The sequence below is a fragment of the Nannobrachium achirus genome (genome assembly GCF_963921795.1).
Source record: "Nannobrachium achirus genome assembly, chromosome: 13".
NCBI classification, from domain to species: Eukaryota; Metazoa; Chordata; class Actinopteri; order Myctophiformes; family Myctophidae; genus Nannobrachium; species Nannobrachium achirus.
Window position 1 is genome coordinate 8,667,797 of NC_137833.1, and position 21,942 is coordinate 8,689,738.

The 21,942-nt window shown below is 40.3% G+C and overlaps 1 protein-coding gene across 1 annotated transcript; it reads left to right on the top strand.

The window, feature by feature from the left end:
- Window positions 1-11,730: 11,730 nt before the first annotated feature.
- Window positions 11,731-12,594, top strand: LOC308297021 (caspase-8-like). The gene is made up of 2 exons (XM_080740401.1): window positions 11,731-12,089; window positions 12,465-12,594. Exons 1-2 carry the CDS (start codon window positions 11,761-11,763, stop codon window positions 12,586-12,588), a joined length of 453 nt encoding a protein of 150 aa, XP_080596527.1. The 5' UTR covers window positions 11,731-11,760; the 3' UTR covers window positions 12,589-12,594.
- Window positions 12,595-21,942: the final 9,348 nt, after the last annotated feature.

The following is a 21,942-nucleotide window of genomic DNA, read 5'->3' on the forward strand; positions in this document are numbered from 1 at the left end:
CTCATGTTATGGCCCACTGGCTTGTCTCATGATCTGAAATGGCCAATCTTTGAGTAGCAGCAGCGCTATAGAGAGGGATCTCTCTCTACAGCACTGAGTAACAGCAGCCCACAGAGCCATCACATAGCCCTACTGGCTTGTCTATCATCTGAATACCGGCCCACTACTCCCTAGCTTCCTTGAATACAAAAAAAAAAAACATTCCTTGGGCTAGAAATGGCCCCAGAAAACGCCCACAAAACTGTGAAAAGTGATGACTCATCACTTTCCATCACTTCATCACTGAACCATCGTTTTCTGGGGCTATTTTTACAAAGGCCATGTGAAGTGGGTGTTTATCACCTTAGTTTACCTTGATAGGGGAAATTGATTGATTTGTATTTAATTCATGAATGTATTGAAACGTATTCCATGCGATGCAGGCCTATACAGGCCTTATGTGGGGAGAAAACCAAAGTGAATGATGACAGACAATTTAGAGTAATGTATCACCAAACAGGTAGGTGATCACTGCGAAAGAGTGAGTGCGCACCTGCACGTGTGTGTGTGCGTGCGTGTGTGTGTGTGTGTGTGTGTGTGTGTGTGTGTGTGTGTGTGTGCGCGTGCGTGCGTGCGTGCGTGTGTGTGCGCGCGTGTGCATTAGAGCAGTGTTTCTCAAACCCCCCCCCCCACCCACACACACACACACACACACACACACACACACACACACACACAGGGGGGGAGAGAAGGGGGTGGCTAGCGATTCAGGGTCTGAACCAGGCTACTTTGGGGCTGCATTGATACAGTATATTACTAAGAAATTAGATCTGATTGATTGATTGATTGAAGGCTTTATTAGAAGTTTGCATAGGAAAATGTACAGTTTCATGACGGTACAGTTCACTGGTACAAGGTCTACTAAAAGGAGATCCATGAGAAGACTAAGCTTATTTCAACAGGAAACCATTAAAGTATCTCATATAACATTGAATGACAGACAAATAGAACACAGTACAGTAGATATGTAAAGAAAAGAAGAAAAAAAGAAAACAGTAAGTCTAAACAAACAGTAAGTATATACAAGGAAGGGGCAGGGGAGGGTAGGGTTGGGCTAGGTTTTTACCAGTTGCGAACGGCTGCTGCCTGTAAGTGGTTTTTCAGGGCAATTTTAAAGGATGCTAGTGATCCACACTCCTGCATTTACCTGCATTGAATTAAAACTGAGCAGCATATTAAAAACATTAGCATCCAGCATTGATCATATCATGATAACATGGCAGCATGACATAGCTGAACAAAGCAATTAAGGCAAACCGTTCACGTACAAAACACTGATGTTGGTGTAACGATATAGTAACTGGCTTTGTATGTATCGTATTGTTTTGCAATGCAAATAATCATTGTATGGATACTAAGTACTGGTGCCTTGTGTTATATCAATTAAAAAGAGGTGTCTAATTAAGTGTGCCTGCCATGCAATAGCGAAACACTTATTGTAATCCGCCATACTTAAGTAATAATATTCTTCCCGCAAATTTCGGCAATAACTGGGAATGGGATGCTATTACTTTTCTTTCTAATCCGCGTTACCATGGGGACGTAATTCTCAAAAAACGACGCCAAAAAATTGGCATACTTTTGCCTAGAAATGTTATCTAAACTTTAAAACGCTCATACGACTTTGGACTTTTTCTGGCCAATAGGGACGAGCTGTAATTGATTAAGCCCTGCCCCCTCTATATTCCCTATTGGCTGGGCTTTAAACATCCATAACTCCAGTTCACAGCATGGTACCATCTTGAAACTTGGTGTCTGGACTTAAACGGCCAATAGGGACCTATTACTTAAGCACCGACCCCTCTTAAACCCCGCCCCTGTCTTCCTATTGGCTGAGCTTTAATCAGCCATAACTCTGTTTGCAGCATTGTACTGTCTCGGAATTTGGTGTGTGTACTTACACGGCCAATAAGAATGATCTGTAATTGCTTAAGCCCCGCCCCCACTGCCTTCCTATTGGCTGGGCTTTAAACAGCCATAACTCCACTTCCCAGCACGTTACTGGTCTCAAACTCTCAGTGGGTGGTCCCACAGTCCCAAAGGCTAACCGCTAATGCTAACCACTACTTCCGCTAATGCTAAGCTAAAAATGCTAATCCAAATGGAAAAAATGCTAATGATAATGCCAAAAAATACTAAAGCTATGCTAACACCAACTGCTACACAAGGTTGCACACACTTAGCGAGCTGCAGGCACACTTAAACTTTCATAGAAATGTTCTTTTCTAGTCACTTTTCTATTCCATATAGTTACTCATGGTCTATCGATACATTTGTGTTATCTCTGTGTTCATGTCAAGGCGTGAGTTTGTCCATATGTGATGAAATATTATGTCCATGTTTTTGCTAGAGAATCACCGTGATTAGTTATTTATCCATAATAATACATTTCTCTCATAAAAAACTGCATTATTGACACGTTTCTCACATTGTGTCGTACCGCCATGAATGAACCAATATTGTCCATGTATCGTATTGTCAACCATGTATGGTGATGCTTATCATATCGCTATTAAATGTATCGTTACTGATTCTGGCCTTCAAAGCAGCCAAAGGTATGGCACCCCCATACCTTAATCAAAGCCTGATCATACTAATAAGCATTTGATGTACTGGTATGACCTTGTGCTGTTCTTGCTTATGTTAAATCGCTCTGGATTAAGAGTCTGCTAAATGCTTAAATTGTTAATTGTAAAGGAATTCCTTTTCGATATGTGTTTTTTTCAGCAGTGGAGGAAAGGGAAATCATTGAAATTGTTGATAAATATAATAATAAAATGTCCATTGACTGTAATGATATTGATTAGTCAAAACACATTATTGTAGGGATTTCTAAACCACTAATCATTCATTTCAAACCTTTAGGGCGGCTTGCACCAAGAGGGATTAAATAAATCTTAGTTTAGGGTTAATCATGGTTTTGTTGATCTAGGATTTATTTTAAATCGAGGTGTGTTGCACCACTTAAATTTAAGCATTGCTCAACAAATCGGTGTTTAAATCCTTAACCTGTGATTAAATCCTTAAACTGCGATTATTTCATGGTTTAAATGTCCTCCATCTTGGATTTGTGTATAAACACACTGGAATAAACTATTCTCTTGAGCCTAATATCATTAACGTTACTTTTTTATTTACTTCGGGGAGAATGTGGGCAGGCCTATCACCTTCTATGTTAAGAAGAGCGCCTGAGCCAAAAAATATTTAATTTTATAACGCTCCGTCATACGACGGTGACGCTCGCTACAGCGCAGCGCGGTGCCGCGCGGCGATGTGCGGCTTCTAGGAAGCAACTACTAGACAGACACCACAGTTTGATAGTTTCGTCAATTATGAAGCGATTTCGAAAATTAAAACGTCTCCATATTGGTTGGGAAGTCCACTTCCATGACAACTGACTGTATGAAGTCCCTGTAAATATTAAATGTTCGCTATTTTAAAATAGCCGATGTACAATGTATTGAAGACAACAGATGAGATGATGGTTTTCAGCTGTGAAACGCTGTCCGCAGTTTACAGTTGCAAGCCTGCAGGGCTCAAAGGAGGGGGACCCCCATTCATGTCAATGGCATGTTTGCATTTAATCCACCTCTACAGCAGGTTTAAAATGAATCCCTTACTGATGTTTAAATCAAAGTTTAAAGTAGTGGTGCAACAGGATTAACAGTAATCCAGGTTTACAGTGAAAATTCAAACCAAGATTAAAAGGATGGTTTAAAACTAAACCTGATTAATGAAAACTAGGTTTAAGGTTTGGTGCAAGCTGATTAAAATATAAACCTTGATTTAAACCAGTTTAAGGCTTAAACCGTGTTGGTGCAAGCCGCCCTTAATCCTTTAACTCATTGACTGGCTTCACTAAAAAGCGGATGTCTGGGTTGTCTGCCACGACTTTCGTACCTTTTAACATGGACGTGTCGTGTGCATGTCCATCGTGCACAATGGTGCATGGATTGTGTACCGTGTTTGACATTGGGTTTAATAAAGGTGTGCCAAACAGCAGAACTTCCTTCATTCCTTGCCCTCATTCAGTTGTAAGGTTTGTGCAACACTTGATGCCCTCAAGGCATGACTGTCTCACTGACACACGCAAAACGGCTTGGTGTAGCCCGGCCGTGAGGTGTCTTAGTAGTGATATGATAGATTTACATAGCTTTATCACTCCTGAAAGCAAACTGCTTTGGGTATTTGTTTAGATTTTATGGGCATTGCGTGAGAGCATAGACACAAACACAACCACATGAATTCATTGTCACACACAGTACATCTAAACAAACAGACACTCATACCTCCAGGCTCATTTCATAACACCTTGTGGTGATAAACGCCCACTTCAAATCTTGTGTGAATGTTTTTCTTTTTTCTTCTTCATTTCTTTTTTGTTAGCCAATCTACAAGCTCACAATGTGTCGCAGTGCAAATACAGGAGCACAACCAAGCATATATATATATATATATATATATATATATATATATATATATATATATATATAGGCCTATATATATATATATATATATATGTATGTATATATATATTTATTGATTTATTTATCTAGTAAGTTCTCCTCAAAACTTTGGCACCTATCTACTCCTACATACACTGAAAAACGCCATTCAAACTTTAATGTGTTCAGCTTTCTGTGGAGTTTTCTGCTATTACTTTTGGCCAAAGGGTGCAACATTGGCCAAAGGGTGGCGCTGTAGGAAGACTTTGAAAGTGCAAACTTTGAACAGGTATAGCTCGTGCTCTGTTTGACATAAAGCCATGAAACCTGGAACACATATGCGTCTCCTCATGCTGAATAACTTTGCCACTCTGACTTTTGACCTCTGACCTTTAGATTTCCCACCATTTTGAATTATATAAAAAACAGTAAAAATCTATCTCCTGGGATTTTCGCGTCACACACACACACACACAACTTTTTTCACATGAACTTTGGACCAATATCTACCCAGGCTATGGGGTGAGAAGTTTGTATGTGAAATAATTATTACTTTAATAATTCAATGAATATTGCAGTTTTATGCAAATTATTCTTCTGCCTCTAAATCATACATGCAAAGTCATATGTTCATGAGATTTGGCAAAGATGTAGAGTAGAGGGTTAGTCCAAATATCACTGAAACCAATCTTATTCAGTTTACAGTTTACACTACAGTTTAGGCATTTAGCAGACGCTTTTAATCCAGAGCGACTTACAATAAGCAGGTAATACACATCACTATAATAAGCAAGATAATATGTCAGTACATTAACAACAATATAACAAATGCATAGGAATATCAATCTAGAAAAAAAAACAATAACATAGGCAGACCACGCACCTAATCAGCAAAAAACCTCTAAAACCTAAAAATGCTATCTAGCTTCATGTATGGTCATTGAGGGAGGGGGAGTGTTAGTGCTATGGGTTTTGGTGGAGTCTCAAGAGGTGAGTCTTCAGTCGACAGCGGAAGCTAGGGAGTGAGTCTGTAGTTCTAAGTGCGACAGGGAGTTTATTCCACAGTTTGGGGGCCAGGAGGGCAAATTGTCTAGGACGAGTGGATTTTTGTCCTGGGGTTTTTAGCGAGGGTTCTGTCAGCATCCCTGTGTTGGCTGATCTGAGTGAACGGGTGGGGTTGTAGGGGTTGATCAGGTTTTGAGGGCTTGAGGAGCCAGGTGTGCATAATGTGTGTTGTGTTTGAGGTTTTCTAAGGTCAGGGCCCGCCCCCCTGCCAGGCACTGGAGAACTGTTATAAAGAAGAGTCAGCGTTCAAAACTGAAACACAGTGAAGCAGCCGACAGCAGCCTATACAGCAGCCTACAGACTGTATACCTAACACTCCAGGGCGAACTTTGTGACCGCAATAAGACCAGTAAGTCTCTTCTTTTATATTACTGTGTACTTTTCCAGTTGCATGTCTATCTGAGGATGCATTGTTTTTTAAGGCTAAGCCAGATGTTGTTTATTTATTTCATTTATCTTTTTATTTTTTTAGGTGGGGTCGCTTGCAAATCCTGTTGAAAAGGCTCTAATACTCCAACTGAGTGCAATAAATGACTCAAAGGTCACATACAGTATATCAAATGTATATTAAACAGAAACTAATAACAGGTTGTTAGGGCCAATTTCGTCAAAATGTTACATTTTTGCCACAGACCTAGGCCTATGTTTATAGTTAGTTGAAAGGGAAAGAGGAGCACTCATCAACGTATTGGTCAAAAAAAAAAGTCTCTGGTGCACGGTTCAAGCAACAATGAGTATTAGACCCTTTTCAACATGATTAGCAAGCGACCCCCCACCCCCCCACCCCCCCAAAAAAAAGAAAGAAAGAAAAAAGAAAAAGGAAACAAAAAATAAAAAGGCTATAGTTGAGGCCTTCCGGGCTGAAACATTGCTTGTTGATCTGCTGCTGGAGGGAAACCCTGTACTAAATAAGAAAAGAGTTTCTTCTAGAGGGCTGGTTTCCTTTTTTCTATGTTTATAGGCCTAGCCCTAAAAAAAAGTCTACAAGCTCACAATGCATCACGTTATGACATGTTATGAGCTTGCAGATTTGCTATTTCTAAAAAATGTAATTGTTATTGTATTATTATTATTACCACCCTTATTATTATTATTATGTGCCTATAATGACATGCCACTTTTCTAGTTTGACATGATCTTTTTGGTCCAAAATTCCATATACGGACATAAATGAAGAGGTTTCTGTTACAACCATAGAGTTATAAAAGGCTATAGTCCGGCTGCTAACTTGGCTTTTATGGCATAGGTATGATATTTGGTATATAGTTTTTTTTTATTGGCCTAAATTGTTGTCTATATACATTCATGAAACCACCTGCTGACCACCTGTCAGCATTGAGCAATTTTATTTATAGGGGTGAAAGTTTGTTCCATTCACTTACTATACACTATACAATAAAGCAAAAGAATACCCCCAAAAAATCTGCTTTAAGTAGCATGTGAGGGGTCAAACCAGGGGTTTATAATTATTCTGAATCCATTGCAAGCAATTGTTTTGCATGAAAAAACTTTCCTTGGGCTTAAAAAGCTCCCCACAAAATTGTGAAAAGTGATGACGCATCACTAAACCATATGTGTGTCTGTTTTTAGGCCAAGGAATGTTTTTCATGCCAAAACAATGCTTGCAATGGATTCAGAATAATTATAAACCCCTAGTTTGACCCCTCAGGCCCTCACATGCAACTTAAAGCAGATTTTTGGGGGTATTTCTTATTATAGTGTTTAGTAAGTGAATGGGCCCCACACTTTTACCCCCATAAAATAAATTGTTCAATGCTGATAGGCGGTCAGCAGGTGGATTCATGACTGTAAGTACATAGACAATATATAAGGCCAATAAAAAACATATATACCACATTCCATACCCCACCTCAGCCCAGACAAAATTGTCAAAAGTGATGACTCATCACAAAACCATATTATTGTGCGTCTGTTTTTAGGCCAAGGAATGTTTTTCATGCCAAACCAATGCTTGCAATGGATTCAGAATCATTCGAAATCCCTAGTTTGACCCTTCACATGCTATTTAAAGCAGATTATTTGAGGGTATTCTTTTCCTTTATAGTAGGCTATAGTGTATAGTAAGTGATGGGCCCCAAACCTTTACCCCCTATAAAGGAAATTGCTCAATGCTGACAGACGATCAGCAGGTGGATTCATGACTGTATTTATACAGTAGACAATATTTTAGTCCAATAAAAAAAACGATATACCAAATATCAAACCCCACCTCAGGGGCAGCCGGACTATAGCTTTAGTTAGGTAAAGTTAGCCAAAATTTAAACCAATCTGGGAACTAAATCAAAATCAATATCTTTCTTCACAAATGTGTTCATAAAGGTGTCAACTATCACCTCTGAACTTTCTCAATCACAAACTCCCTTGGGGAACTTTGTGGGAACCAATCAAAGTTGGGGGTATCAGGATACCTGGGCCCTGGATTAAAGGGGATTAAATGAAAAAAGAAAATGCCAATATGAGCATATGGGGTGTGTAATTAGGGTATTTTTGGGCTGCTGAATCCATTCCAACCATTCGTTTTCAGTTTAAATTACTCCTTGGCCATAAAATAGGCCTAATTGGCTAAGGCTTAGCCAATCATGTCATTCGAGTTCACCTGTGTCCTGTTAGTCCCTATGCTTTAAACCTTTTTGAGTGTTCCTTGTCAGATTGTATCATGTTATCATGTGTGTCATGATGTGCGCTTCGACCTGATCTTGAATAGTTTTCATGAATTCAAACCCTACTCCAACCATTTTTTTTATTGACAATATTATGTCTTGTGGACACAAAAAGGTAGTTTGTTGTGGCCTATTTTATGGCCAAGGAGTCATTTTTACTGATAACTAATGGTTGGAATGGATTCAGCAGCCCCCAAATACCCTAGTTGCACACCTCATACGCTCATATTGGCCATTTTTTATTTTGGCTCCCACAAAGTCCCCCAAGGGAGTTGTGATTGAGAAAGTTAGCCTGGAGTGGCCAAAACGACTAATCCACACCCTCTGGTGGTGGTGGTGGATCACACAGTGTGTGAATGATGAGTCTGTGCAATGCCAGGCTAGTGGAATGTAATCTCTCAAGAACAAACTTCTCTAATGATGAAACAGAGAGGGTGCTGTTTTCCCTTTTCTTTGACAATGACTAGCCAGATTGAGTGGAATGTGACATGTTGAACTGTAAGAGCGCTTATAGTGTAGTTATTATACAGTCGTAGAAACACTCTTACTAATTAGGGTGCAAGCATCCTTAATTACACTAATTAAGGTTGCAGCTATAAAAATAAGCTTAATGCTTAAAGGATGTGGTCTGCAAGATGATATAAGATGGCACCGTTTCTGTCTTACTTGCTCTGTGTCTCAGAGGATTGATTAATTGATTGATTGATTGATTGATTGATTGATTGATTGATTGATTGAATACTTTATCAACCACAGGTTTTAGATCTTACACATACACATACTGTACACACATATCACACACACACACACGCACGCACGCACGCACGCACACACACACACACACACGTCACATAGGCTACACTGACCGAGGTTGAACCAGGCACTTACGCGAGACAGTTAATATTGATAGACATACATATACACACTATTTATAAAAGCGGTTTGTGTTGTTGGTTTTATGTATTTTTTTAATCTAGGACTGGGGCCTTGTGCGGTTAATATCACTCCAAAGAGATACAGGAAGTCAGGACCACACCACTACGATATAACCACATAGTACACACCAGTGCAACTTAGTCATGGTGGCTTACTGATTAATTTGAATAAAGTAATATTTAATTAATAACGCTACTCAAATTTTTACATTTATTTTATTCATTCATTCATTTTTTAACACTGTTCCTCTCTTCAGGTTCACCATGACAGCTAGAGATGCAATTTTGCGTAACAAAACAGACCTACAGGACATTCTGTGTGGAACCCCGGAGTCCACCACACGTATCCTTGAAAAAGCGCAGGCGGAGGGGTTCATAACCCCACGTGAGTATAACAATCTGACCCAAATCGACAAGGCCAATCTGGAAGACAAAATCCGCGGACTTGTGGACAAGATCACTGCAAAAACAGAAGTCACTTGCAAAAAATTCCTGGACGTCCTGCAAACTGATGCTGACATCATCAAACTGATCCCTCGGCTGAAGGAGATACAGTGGGGCGACTATGCAGGTTAGTTACCTTGGCCTAATACTAGCCTACTTTAACTTAACGCATTAGGACCTGAGGCCGATTCTAGAAATGTCTTCTAAATCCTAACAGTTTTCTGAAAAACGTACCTTTCATGTCAAGGACCCCTGAAATTATATGTATTTGACCACAATTGTGTACAGTTTGAAAGTTGTGTGGATTTGTGATTGTCCTGATGAATAAAACCTGTAACATATAATAGCATAAGCCTCTGTTTGCTACAGAGCTTGTTTTCTGAATTCACCAAAACTCAATGCAAAATGTCCTTTTGAAATCTTAGTAGAAATAGGAAACTGCATTAGCCTAGAAAAAACATGTCATCCATGTACCTCTCTTATTCCACTAAGTACCGGTATGTTTTGGAATGTGATTTTGTTTTTTTGTTTTGAACACAGGTGGTCCTGCCCACAACAGAGGACAGGAGGCAAGTCTCAAGTATTTAATCAGTTTTAATTTTGAGAATGACCGCTCGGCGGTTTATATGCATTTCAGCTCATGATTAGGCCATGCGTAAACAATGGTGAAGGCTACCTGGCTTGTGTTGACAAGTGATCGTTGATGATGTAGCAGGCGCCAATGGGCCTTTTATGGCAGCTGTATCTTTGCATGTTAAGTTTACTGTGAGTGTGAAATAAACCAACAACACGCAACCCAACATTTTAATAGTATGGTATTTTAATGGTGATGATGATAATGTTTTAGATGGGCCCGACTGCCCCACCTAGAGGCAGAGCACGCAAAGTGCGTCTAAATCCTAATAAAATAAAATAAAGGTCTGTGTGATCTGATGGCTGGACAGACCCCATGGAGTCCCGGGCCCTTAAGCGGCGCCGCCTACCCTGACGCTCCGTGCCTGCATGGGAGGCAGTATGTGTTTTCCATAATTGCCAAGCCTCACGCATGAACTTAACCTGACTCTGCCAGATGGGGCGGTATTGAGTAGCATGGATCGTGGTCTGGTTAGTTCAGGATCATGCATTGTAGTGTATCGTTGCGTGTATTAAGTGCAAAACCTCTAAATCTGTATTTTCTGTCTTTTGCTGTTTTTCAGGACGACCAGTACAAATTGACCAGCAAACCTACAGGCCTCTGTGTGATCTTTAACAACGAGATCTTTCCCGGCTCTGAATCTCTGAATAGAGCTGGAACAAACCAGGATGCTGGTATGAATGTTGTTTGGATGTTATGGCACCTACACTCATGCTTTTACTCTTGGCTGTTTGTAATGTTGGTCATCTACACAGCAGTGGTTCTCAACCTTTTCTGGCCACGACCCAGCAATTTGAACTGGGGATCTCCCCCCACCCTGACAACCACTTAGAATGTAGGACTCAGTTGAGGCATTACATTTAGTTTGACTCAGTTCCAAAAAGCAGATCTACAAGCTCACAGTGAATTTTGAGCTGTGTTTTGAGCTTGTAGATTGGCTATGTTCACACTTTTTGCCTCTTATATTATTTGACAATTTGGGCAATGTTTGACCAGGTCTTAGATGTCCTTAAATGCTCAGTTCACTTCACTCATCTGGGGACCCCTCCATGTTGAGAAGCATTGGTCTACAGAGCTTTTTATGACTGCAGTGGTCGTAAACTGCTCTTCACAAGTTTCTGTCAATTTCACATCTGAAATGTAAACATGAGAAGTAAATGCTGTAATGATAGTGTTTCTTTGGAGGTTGAACATTAATGAGTTCTGTATGTTTGTTTGTTTGTTTGTTTGTTTGTTTGTTTGTTTGTTTGTTTGTTTGTTTATTTTCCTGCCCTGTAGTTGATTTGGCGCGTACATTCAGCTGGCTGGGCTTCAGAGTGCTGATGTTTAAAGACCAGAAACGGCACGAAATGGAAGAGACCCTGACACTCCTGTCGTCTCTGAAGAACCCCAACATCGAGCTGGAGATGCAATGGTACCAGAAAGCTGTGCTGGAATGGTACAAAGACGAGTTCACCAACTTCCGCGTCAGCGTCGACAACCCTCTGCAGCACGGAGATGCCTTTGTTTGCTGCCTCATGAGCCACGGGGAAAAGGGTGGCGTCTTCGGGACCGACCTGGGGCTCCTCTCCATCAATGACATCGCTGTGACGTTCAACGGGGTGAATTGCCCCCTCCTCAACCAAAAGCCCAAGGTGTTCTTCATCCAGGCCTGCCAGAGCAATTCGCCTGGAGGGGCTCAAGCAGACACCTCTGCAGGAGGAGACACCGAAATGGTCGTGACATCGGAGGCGGATTTCCTGGTCGCCATGGCCACCGTGGAGAATTATACGGCATACAGAGACGAGATAAACGGGACCCCGTTCGTACAGTCTCTGTGCAGACAACTAAAAGAGCTCTGTCCCAGGTAATTGTCAATATCATCATTAAGAATATGACACAGACATGAATATTTAAACACTTGAAGATAATCATATGTTATTAAGGAATGCCACGTCAAACTTGGTCCACAATCATTCTTTTAACATTGTCATAATTGCCTTCATTGCTGCATGTGCTACAAAATTTAAAGTTGTTGGAGTGTTCTGAACGTCTCTCTCTCTCTCTCTCTCTCTCTCTCTCTCTCTCTCTGTGTGTGTGTGTGTGTGTGTGTGTGTGTGTGTATGTGTGTGTGTGTGTGTGTGTGTGTGTGTGTGTGTGTGTGTGTGTGTGTGTGTGTGCGTGCGTGTGCGTGTGCGTGTGCATGTGCGTGCGTGCGTGCGTGCGTGCGTGCTTGTTACAGTGGCGCTGACCTCATGACCATTCTCTATCGGGTCAATGACGACGTGGCCAAGAAGGGGGAGCAGATGCCTGGAGCTAAGAAGCTCACCCTCAGGAAGAAGCTGGTGTTCATGCCCTCCAAATGATTCCAAACCACAAGCTCACAATGTTGTTCATGATGTGGGTCTTCCTAACTTGCTATTATGACCAAGAAATAGCAACTGCAACACAAACTGTAGGGCTGTTAACATTCCTCCGAAGTTACATTTGCTTAGAATGAAGAACCCTCAGCTAACAATAAGAACCACAATGTTATGTTTTCCTGTCCTAATTAAGGAAGCCCAAGGTGTGTGATAGTTTTGTTTGTTTCATTTAACAAATTTGAAATACAAGAATGTATTTAGGGAAAGGGGCCGAAAACAATTCATTCGTTTATGGACCACTGTTGTGAGAGGAAGTTTGGAGCCTTTAATGATTTTGCATTTATTTCTAGAGTTGATTCCCCACTCAACTTATTAAACTTATCAAAAGCCTCTATTGTTTGAAAAGGGATTTTGTGAGCTCCTATAGAACTACAAAGTATTAACTTTTAGTTAATATCTACTTTTGCTAGTTTTCCTGTGTTACTATTATTTTCCTTTTAAATCTCTTTTTACTTTTTTTCTGGGATTACTATTAGTATAATTGTATCTTTTTTTTTTACTTTTCTTTTCTGAATTTTTAAATAAATATGGCATTATTGGACATAAAGAACTCGTCTTGTGCTATTTTCCTTGGCATCTCTATAAAAGTAATAAACCTTTTAACTAACAAAAACTGTTATAAAACAGTGTAATTACCCTGTACTGATAACTTAAGTGTTTCAAACAAACCAAGCAAAGAGGGTTAACTTGTTCAAAGTACCAGTGGTCCAACAATTATGAATGACCAGCCGTAACAAGGGAAAATAAAAATGAGAGAGAGGTCTAGAAATACTTTCCCCCTCTTGAGTAGGAACTTCTGTACCTAATCTCAGTGCAGACACCTCGCTGAGCCACGCTGGAAGTATCAAGGAAAACAACAGAGAAGGAGACATAGGAGATAACACAGTCCTCCTTTATGATAGAGAGGGGAAACCCCGGCTGTAAACCCTTCGTCACAGTCGTCACTGTGACACCTAAAGGGAATCCCCAGTTTGACACGTTCAGGCAGAAAGGCTCTGCTGAGGCTGGTCATCTGAGGCACCCAGAACACAGGAGAGATCTCACATTGAACAGTTTTATCCAGTACAGTTCAGTATCATTGCATTAACACAATGTATGCTAGATCTACTAGCTAACAATACAATATCAAACAATATTGAACAAAAACAAAATGCAAGAGAAACAAATTAGAGGGGGACAACATTCATTGAGAGAAAACGAGATTTATTACATGTTTTGACACTTACTTTGGCAATGTAAACGTATGTCTTCTCATGCCAATAAAGCTCCTTTGAATTGAATTTGACAATATGGTTAGTAAAGATCACATATTAACTGGTACTAATAAAATAACATAAAATTAAATGTAGAGACAAATATAGAGCCTGCGCTTGGGCACCATAGAGGCACGATTATATACAATATTATTTTTGAAGAGATTTCCTATTATTTCCTATTATTACAAATATTTTACTAATACATCTTGAAACTGGAAAGGCCAATGCCAAGATGACAGGTGTCCTTTCCTAATAGGATATAGAGTGAGTGATCTATCATCTAACTAGACTAGATTATATTGTAACCCTTCCTTTTACAGTACAGTAATTACCAGGTAATAACTTGTATTTATTGGGTACTGACAGCATACAATTTGATAGGATAAAATATTCACATAACAAGGAGGGCACAATTATAACATAACATTTCAGACAAACAAATGGAATAAACAAATAGTGAATTGAACTCAGCAATTGTATTTTGAGTCAGATGTCTTAAGACTTTGGAATGGGTATTCTGGTGTGGATCGAAACCATCTCCTGCCTAGTTTTTAAGTGCATGTGAGGTGGACCGGGATAAGTTTGGGGATAAGGCCGAGGGGTAAGTAAGGCTAGCCTAGCACAGCTAAACTATCCACCCATGTTATTTAACTGCATGAGTATATAGTCTGGCCACGCCAGGCTAAAGTAAGGCATGCATGGAGGAAAGGATTCACTGAGGTATGGAGGACTCCATGTAGGAATGACATCAGTCCACTAGGGGGCACAATCACACAGGAGAAACCCTTCAATACAGTGTGGAGAAAACAACACATGGCTGAAGGAGGTTTCTGTTGACTCTTTGCATAAAAAGTTTTGATGTTTTATAATGATTAATATGCATATACATTAAAGGATAAAACAAAAGTTCAAGAGCTTATTTTCATTGTGGTCTTTTTGAGTGTAAATGTCCGTGAACCAATTTCAAGATCATACAGTAAAGTAACATGTTTGTACACACTACAAATAGATAGATATAGTATTGATATGAACTACTACAATGCATAGGCTAATGATATCTCCTATAAATTGTTGCATATCCATAATCTAACTTTGTTTGTGTTTCCTCATAAAATGAAAGTTTTAGCAATCAAGTTTTAGCAATCAATTCTACATGTTTGTCTCCGCCAGTCCGAAAGGCATGGGGAGACTATGTTTTACACCCTGTCCTTCCGTCCGTGTGCGGGCGTGTCCGTGACTCCACGTGTCCTATCTCTATCCACAAGTTTCCTGTGTCCCATGATTCCTTATGCGACGCCGCGACCGCAGTTTTCCCGGTGAACCTGAGCACAACGGTGGGGGCGCCGGAGTGTGTGAAATTCTAGAACACAATAACACATCACTGACTATTGCCGATGGAGAGGTTAGCATTTTGTATTGAGAGGCACTCTTGCCAATTTCGTAAGAGACTCGTCACCAATTGCAAGATATTTAAAAGTTATTTGGGGCCAAGATGATAATTAACCCCTTCCCATTATACTAACTAGCCCTTACCCGTTCAAAGATATGAGCTCTGAAATGATGTGCACTGTGCACACAGTATATGAGGGATGGAAAGTAACTTTAACTGGTGCTTACATGATAATATGTAGGAGCATCAATGTAAGAAATACCCGTTTCGTTTAATGGCTACAGAGATACTGTTTACCGATCTGCATGATTTTTGGACAACATCTGTAACAGGGCCAGACACCCCCCCCCCCCCCCCCCCCCCCCCCCCCTGCCCCGTGCACGCACGCACGCGCGCACACACACACACACACACACACACATACACACACACACACACACACACACACACACACACACACACACACATAAGCCTCATGCTAGATGCAGAATAGATAGTAGATACACCATAAAAATGCTAATATACAGCATACGATTTGTGAAAGTGACAAACGGGCTTCACAGTTATGTCAGGTGTGTTCATATGCTAATGGTGATGCGATTTCAGATCAATTGCTCCAGCCACTGAGGAGAAACGCTGTGACAGACACTCACTCAGACAGACACTCAGACAGACATTTGGAAAATGATATGTTTGATAAGGATTTATATTGTCTGTGTTATTGTTTACAACCACGATTATTCACGTGTGGCAAGATCGCGGTTCCACTAGTTTTACTAGTAGCCTAGGCTAGTGTAAGCCTTTTCAGAAGTTAATTTAATGTTTTCCATTTAATGATTTCCTTTATCCTCATCTAATCTTGTGTATATGCACGCAACTCGCCAGGTTTTAAGGTAGGCTTTTCTAGAAGTTAATTTAATGTTTTCCGTTTAATGATTTCCTTTATCGCCATCTTGCGCTACTGCACGCAACTGTTTTCGCCAGGTTTTAAGGTCTTGTTTTATTTATTTCTCATAAGCTCGCGACCCTCCTTGCCCATCAGCCCCCACCGTTGCGCTCAGGTTCACCGGGAAAACTGCGGTCGCAACATGAAAGGTGGGCATCGCTGGCCATTCCTAAGATACAACGCAACCTTTCATGGTTGGATGTGACTTATGGGAGCTAGTAAATAGCAATGAAGAAACTGCTGGCTTATTGTGTCTAAAAAGACATATTTAGCCATTTATGCCACCATGCATATGAATGCCCCACATTTTAGCACGGTAAACACGATAAAACAATAGAACGAAGCAAATGAAAACATTTTAACACTCGCTTTTTCTTTTCACTAATTACAATCTAAAATATGAACTCTTGTTCAAAAACAAAGTTATCCTTTAAAAGATAATTTTCTCAAGATCGTTCAGCCCTTGAAAGGATTATAGTATGAAGGAAACTGTTACCTTGATGACGACCTCTTTACAGAGGTTACAGAGTCCTGTAACCTCTACTTGCTGACAGATTGCTAGATGTACTGTTTAACCATGGCTTGTCGTTTGGGTAGACTTTAATAGTCTTTGTTGGGATTACATCATCAATGCATTTTTTAAAGACAGATGTATAAAATGTCCATGCTGCTATAGATGGAGTGAGTTACTGGTATGATGTGTGCATGCAGCATTCCCCTGGCAGCTTGAGCGTGCATGTGCTCTCTTTTCACAATTGAATAAAGTATTTTGCAGAGATGGACAACTGAACAAAGGAGAGTAAAAGATAGACAGACAGAGACAAAGAGAGGAACATAGTGGCAGTGACCCGTGCTGATCTCCCTATCACCACAGCCTTTACCACAAACTGCACAAGCTTAACGCTTTCTTGCCTGTATGTAAAAGACAGACAGACAAAGAGAGGAAGGTACACAGGGCGGGGGAAAAAACGTGCTGCTCCGAGGCGTGCACTTTTCTAGTTTGACATGAGATCTGTTTTTGGTCCAGGATTCCAAATATGGGCATGCCCATTGTTGACATCACTACTATGTAAGTGAACGCTGACAAACAACTCCAGCGCACAACAGAGACCACTACAACCTCCTCCTCTAAATGAAGAGGTTTCTGATAGTTTATGTTATGACCTGTTGCTGTGCCAGCTGCAATGGGTTGACTGATGGAGCGGACACCTTATCAGGCTGTGTAGGGTAAAATGTGATAGAATGTCTAAACAGTCTGTTCAGTATAACTCCAGTCTGTTTTGAGGGCTTGAGGAGCCAGATGTGCGTAATGTGTGTTGTGTATGAGGTGTCTGTTAAATAAATTAATTAAGTTAAATAAGTATGGATCTATAAATCCATAATTAAAATAAGACAAAGAGACCAAAGGACGTATATCTTAGATTGCTGTATTTGAGAGGAGTCAGACAGAGGAGACAAACAGTGAGCTACCATAGCGGCAGCTTGATAATTCTCTCTCTCCTCCAAGATGGAGGAGAACAGTATATAAAGAGTACAGTTTATGACAGTAAGAATCGTGGGACTCATTCATTCGTTCCCATATCATAACAAGGAAGTAACAGGAAGAAAGGGACACGTAGTGTTGGTAATTTTCCACTCGTGACATACAGTATATCATGATTTCGTAGCCAGGGCAACCAAAGTTACTATGACCTGTAATCTTTTAGCCTGAGCTTAAAGTATCCGACCAAAATGTGGTCTCTTATACTGTAAGTTCAGTTCATAATATATATTATATGGTCATATGAGCCTCATACACAAATCATGAATTATGTATCATAATTCTTATCTTATCAGTGTCACATTTCTAAGGTCAGGGCCCGCCTCCCCCTTCTCCAGGCACTGGAGAACTCTGTGATAAAGAAGAGTCGACGTTCAAAACCGAAACCAAAATAATTCAGCCTACATACTGTATACCAACCGACAGACTGTGTACCTAACACTCGAGGCAGAACTTTGTTACAGCAGTAACACCAGTAAGTTTCTTCTTTTATATCACTGTGTACTTTCCAGTTGCATGCCTATCTGAGGATGCATTGTGTTTTAAGGTTAAGCCAGATCTTGCGAGACTTGGACCTCTGCCAGCCTTTTCTTTTTCTTTTTTAGGTGGGGTCACCTGCAAATCTTGTTGAAAAGGGTCTAATACTCCGATCGCACGCATAAATTGACTCAAAGGTCACATACAGTATATATATATATATATATATATATATATATATATATATATATATATATATTTCATATATATATATATATATATATATATATATATATATATATATATGAAGAGGTTTCTCAGAAACCTCTTAATTTAGAAGAGGAGGTTGTTGTCGACAGTGTATGTTCTAAAAGGTTATAACTTGTTGCTGTGGAATGTGACCTGCTGTGACACTGCTCGGCTGACATGTTGAACTAGAGCAGAGTCACAAAAGCTTACAGAGAATAACTAATAGTTATAGTATAGTTATTATACAGAAGCTTACAGAGAATAACTAATAGTTATAGTATAGTTATTATACAGTCGTAGATACACTTATACTAATTAAGATTTAAAAGACATTTCAAAATAATTTAGAGCGTTTTTTTTAACATATATATTTTTAAATAATTTTAGAGAGTTAAAAAAAAAAAAAAAAAAAATCTAATAAATCCCATGAAATAATAATAATTAAGAGGTAGTGAAAATAGACGACCAACAATCTCGCAATGCAGCTGTCACTGCGCAACGTGTTGTGGGCTTTTAGATCTGCTATTTTCACTAGTTTGGGTCCCGGGGCAAAATATCTAATCTCTTTTTTATGTCTGGACCTGAAAGGTTTGGGAGTCACTGCTGTAGTAGCCTTGGGAAGTAATTTACCGTAGTTTGGCAGGTATCTGAGTACTGATACTCTGAGTATCTTAAATATCCATCATTTAGTTTGACAGGTATCTGAGTACTGGTCCTCTGGTCCTCCAGGCCCATTGAGAGATGTTGAACTCATTTAATTTACCATGAGCCCACCCAGACTAGCAAAGTGAGCTGGATGAGGTCAATCCTATCCTAGTATTGTTAGTCGTTTGTTTGAGACTTCTGTATAGTTTGATTTTAGTATGGCAGTGGACAGTACAGAAACCTGCCTATCGGTGCCATCATTAGTAGGCAGATCCACATTAGAAGATTATAATAGAAGATTAAAAAAAATATTCTGGCTTTGTGCACAGTTTATGCATGTGTGTGTGTGTGTGTGTGTGTGTGTGTGTGTGTGTGTGTGTGTGTGTGTGTGTGTGTGCGTGCGTGCGTGCGTGCGTGCGTGCGTGCGTGCGTGCGTGTGTTGATGTAGAAATCCTACTTAATTTATGTACTCCATAGCGGAATTGAAACTCTCAAAAGATCAGCAAAACCTTGACTCAGAAACGATGTTAAAAGATAATAGAAAACATTTATTTACAGTGCTGTAACAGTCAAACAACACAACATACACAATACATCCTTCACCAACGACAGACAAGACAAGACTGGCTTGCCCTCCCTTTCACAGTTCATTATTTCATCTGCTAAAACAAAAACATCTCTATTCCTTCCCTAGCTCCTTTCCCTAGCTCATTAAATGCCAAGAACTTATCTGTCATAAAACAAGGAGGCACTGACTGGCTGCCAGCTGTGACCTTCCATGCTACTACTTTCTGACTTCATCTACAAATTGTTCTCAGGACTCAAACTAGCAAATGTATTCATGACTAACCAATATACCATAGTAATATAATGGCACCTCATCAGTGTGTGTGTGTGTTTGTGTGTGTGTGTGTGTGTGTGTGTGTGTGTGTGTGTGTGTGTGTGTGTGTGTGTGTGTGTGTGTGTGTGTGTGTGTGTCTGAAGTAGATCACAGTGGATCAAAAACTACATATTCTTACTATAAGGTCCATATTCTTAAGGTTAGGTAAGAATGAACAAGCACATTTTATGTAAGCGTGACTGGACAAACAGCTATGATCATTCTCACCCTTTGAGCCTATTCGTGGCTCTTTTCAATGTAATGATTGACAGACATGACCAATATAAGTAACACTGAATGTGTGTGTGTGTGTGTGTGTGTGTGTGTGTGTGTGTGTGTGTGTGTGTGTGTGTGTGTGTGTGTGTGTGTGTGTGTGTGTGTGTGTGTGTGTGTGTGTGTGTGCGCGCGCGTGCGAGCGTGCGAGCGCGTGTGAGCATGCATGCGTGCGCGTGTGTGTGTGTGTGTGTGTGTGTGTGTGTGTGTGTGTGTGTGTGTGTGTGTGTGTGTGTGTGTGTGTGTGTGTGTGTGTGTGTGTGTGTGTTGTATACCCATATACAGTATGGTTGGATATGACATAGCAGGGACAAACTAGGGCTGTCAATACACAATAATGTGTATGTCCCACTCCCCCACACTTGGATTATTGGCCAACATTTGCAGGACACTTAACGAAATGAACCCATAAATGCACCACTCACTTCACACAGGGTGTGAGTTTTTATTTCTTTTATTAATGTATGAACAATGGCTTCCATTTCAGCGTGATAACTTTACAGCAAGATAAAGGCTGTAGCTTTGATTAGCTTGGAATCACGATCTGTGATGTCATTGGCAGTTAGGTTTTTGTAACTGTTCAGTGTGATTCAATTCAATTCAATCTTTATTTCAGACCCAAGGGAGATCCAGATCACAGTAAAACATGTCGATGCAGACTGGCGATCAAATGGATGGGAGAGCACAGTGAGTAGAGATGTGTATAATGAGCTGATGAAGAGATTAGTGAGGACCATTTATACAATGATACAGGGGTTGTTGTTTTTTTAATCTTCTGTTAAGGCATTTCTGGGGGGGGGGGGGGGGGGCTTGTGTGCGCAAAGAGATACAGGAAGTCGAACACACCACTACAGATATTAGTCAACACATTGTACACGCCATTGCAACTCATATAGTCATGGTGGCTAACTGATTCATTTGCATAAAGTAACGTTTACTATTTACTTAATAATGCTACTCTCATTTTTACATTCATTCATTCATTCATTCATTCATTCATTCATTCATTCATTTGTTAGTTTTTTAACAATGTTCCTCTCTTCAGGTTCACCATGACAGCCAAAGAAGCCATTGTGCTTAAAAAAACAGACCTACAGGACGTTCTGTGTGACGATGCTGGACTCATCCTTGAGAAAGCGATGCAGAACGGGTTTATAGACCACCGTGAGAAGAGAAATCTGACCAGCATCAACAAGGGCAATGTTGAGAACCAAATCGTCCAACTTGTGGACAAGATTATTGCAAAAGGAGAAAACGCTTGCAACGCCTTCCTGTACCTCCTACAAACTGATGCTGACATCAAGAGGACTCTCCCCAGGCTGACGGAGATAGAGTGGGGCAACTATGCAGGTTCGCAACGTTAACTTTACACATTAGGACCTGAGGCCGATTCTAGAAATGTCTTCTAAATCCTAAAGGTTTTCAGAAAAACCTTTGTTGCTACAGCGGTTCTCAAACCCTTTCATGTCAAGAACCCCCAAAATCCTTGACATAAGTCATTTTATATATTTTATATAACTTGATACATTGTTTGCATTGTCCCTGTCAAATGCACACACACACACGCACGCACGCACGCACGCACGCACGCACGCACGCACGCACGCACGCACGCACGCACGCACACACACACACACACAC

Bases quoted from the DNA above. Each gene is read 5' to 3' on its own strand.
- LOC308297021 (XM_080740401.1), top strand. From the start codon at position 11,761: ATGAGCCACGGGGAAAAGGGTGGCGTCTTCGGGACCGACCTGGGGCTC. The intron at 12,090-12,464 runs GTAATTGTCAAT...TGCTTGTTACAG, and splicing joins CTAAAAGAGCTCTGTCCCAG to TGGCGCTGACCTCATGACCA.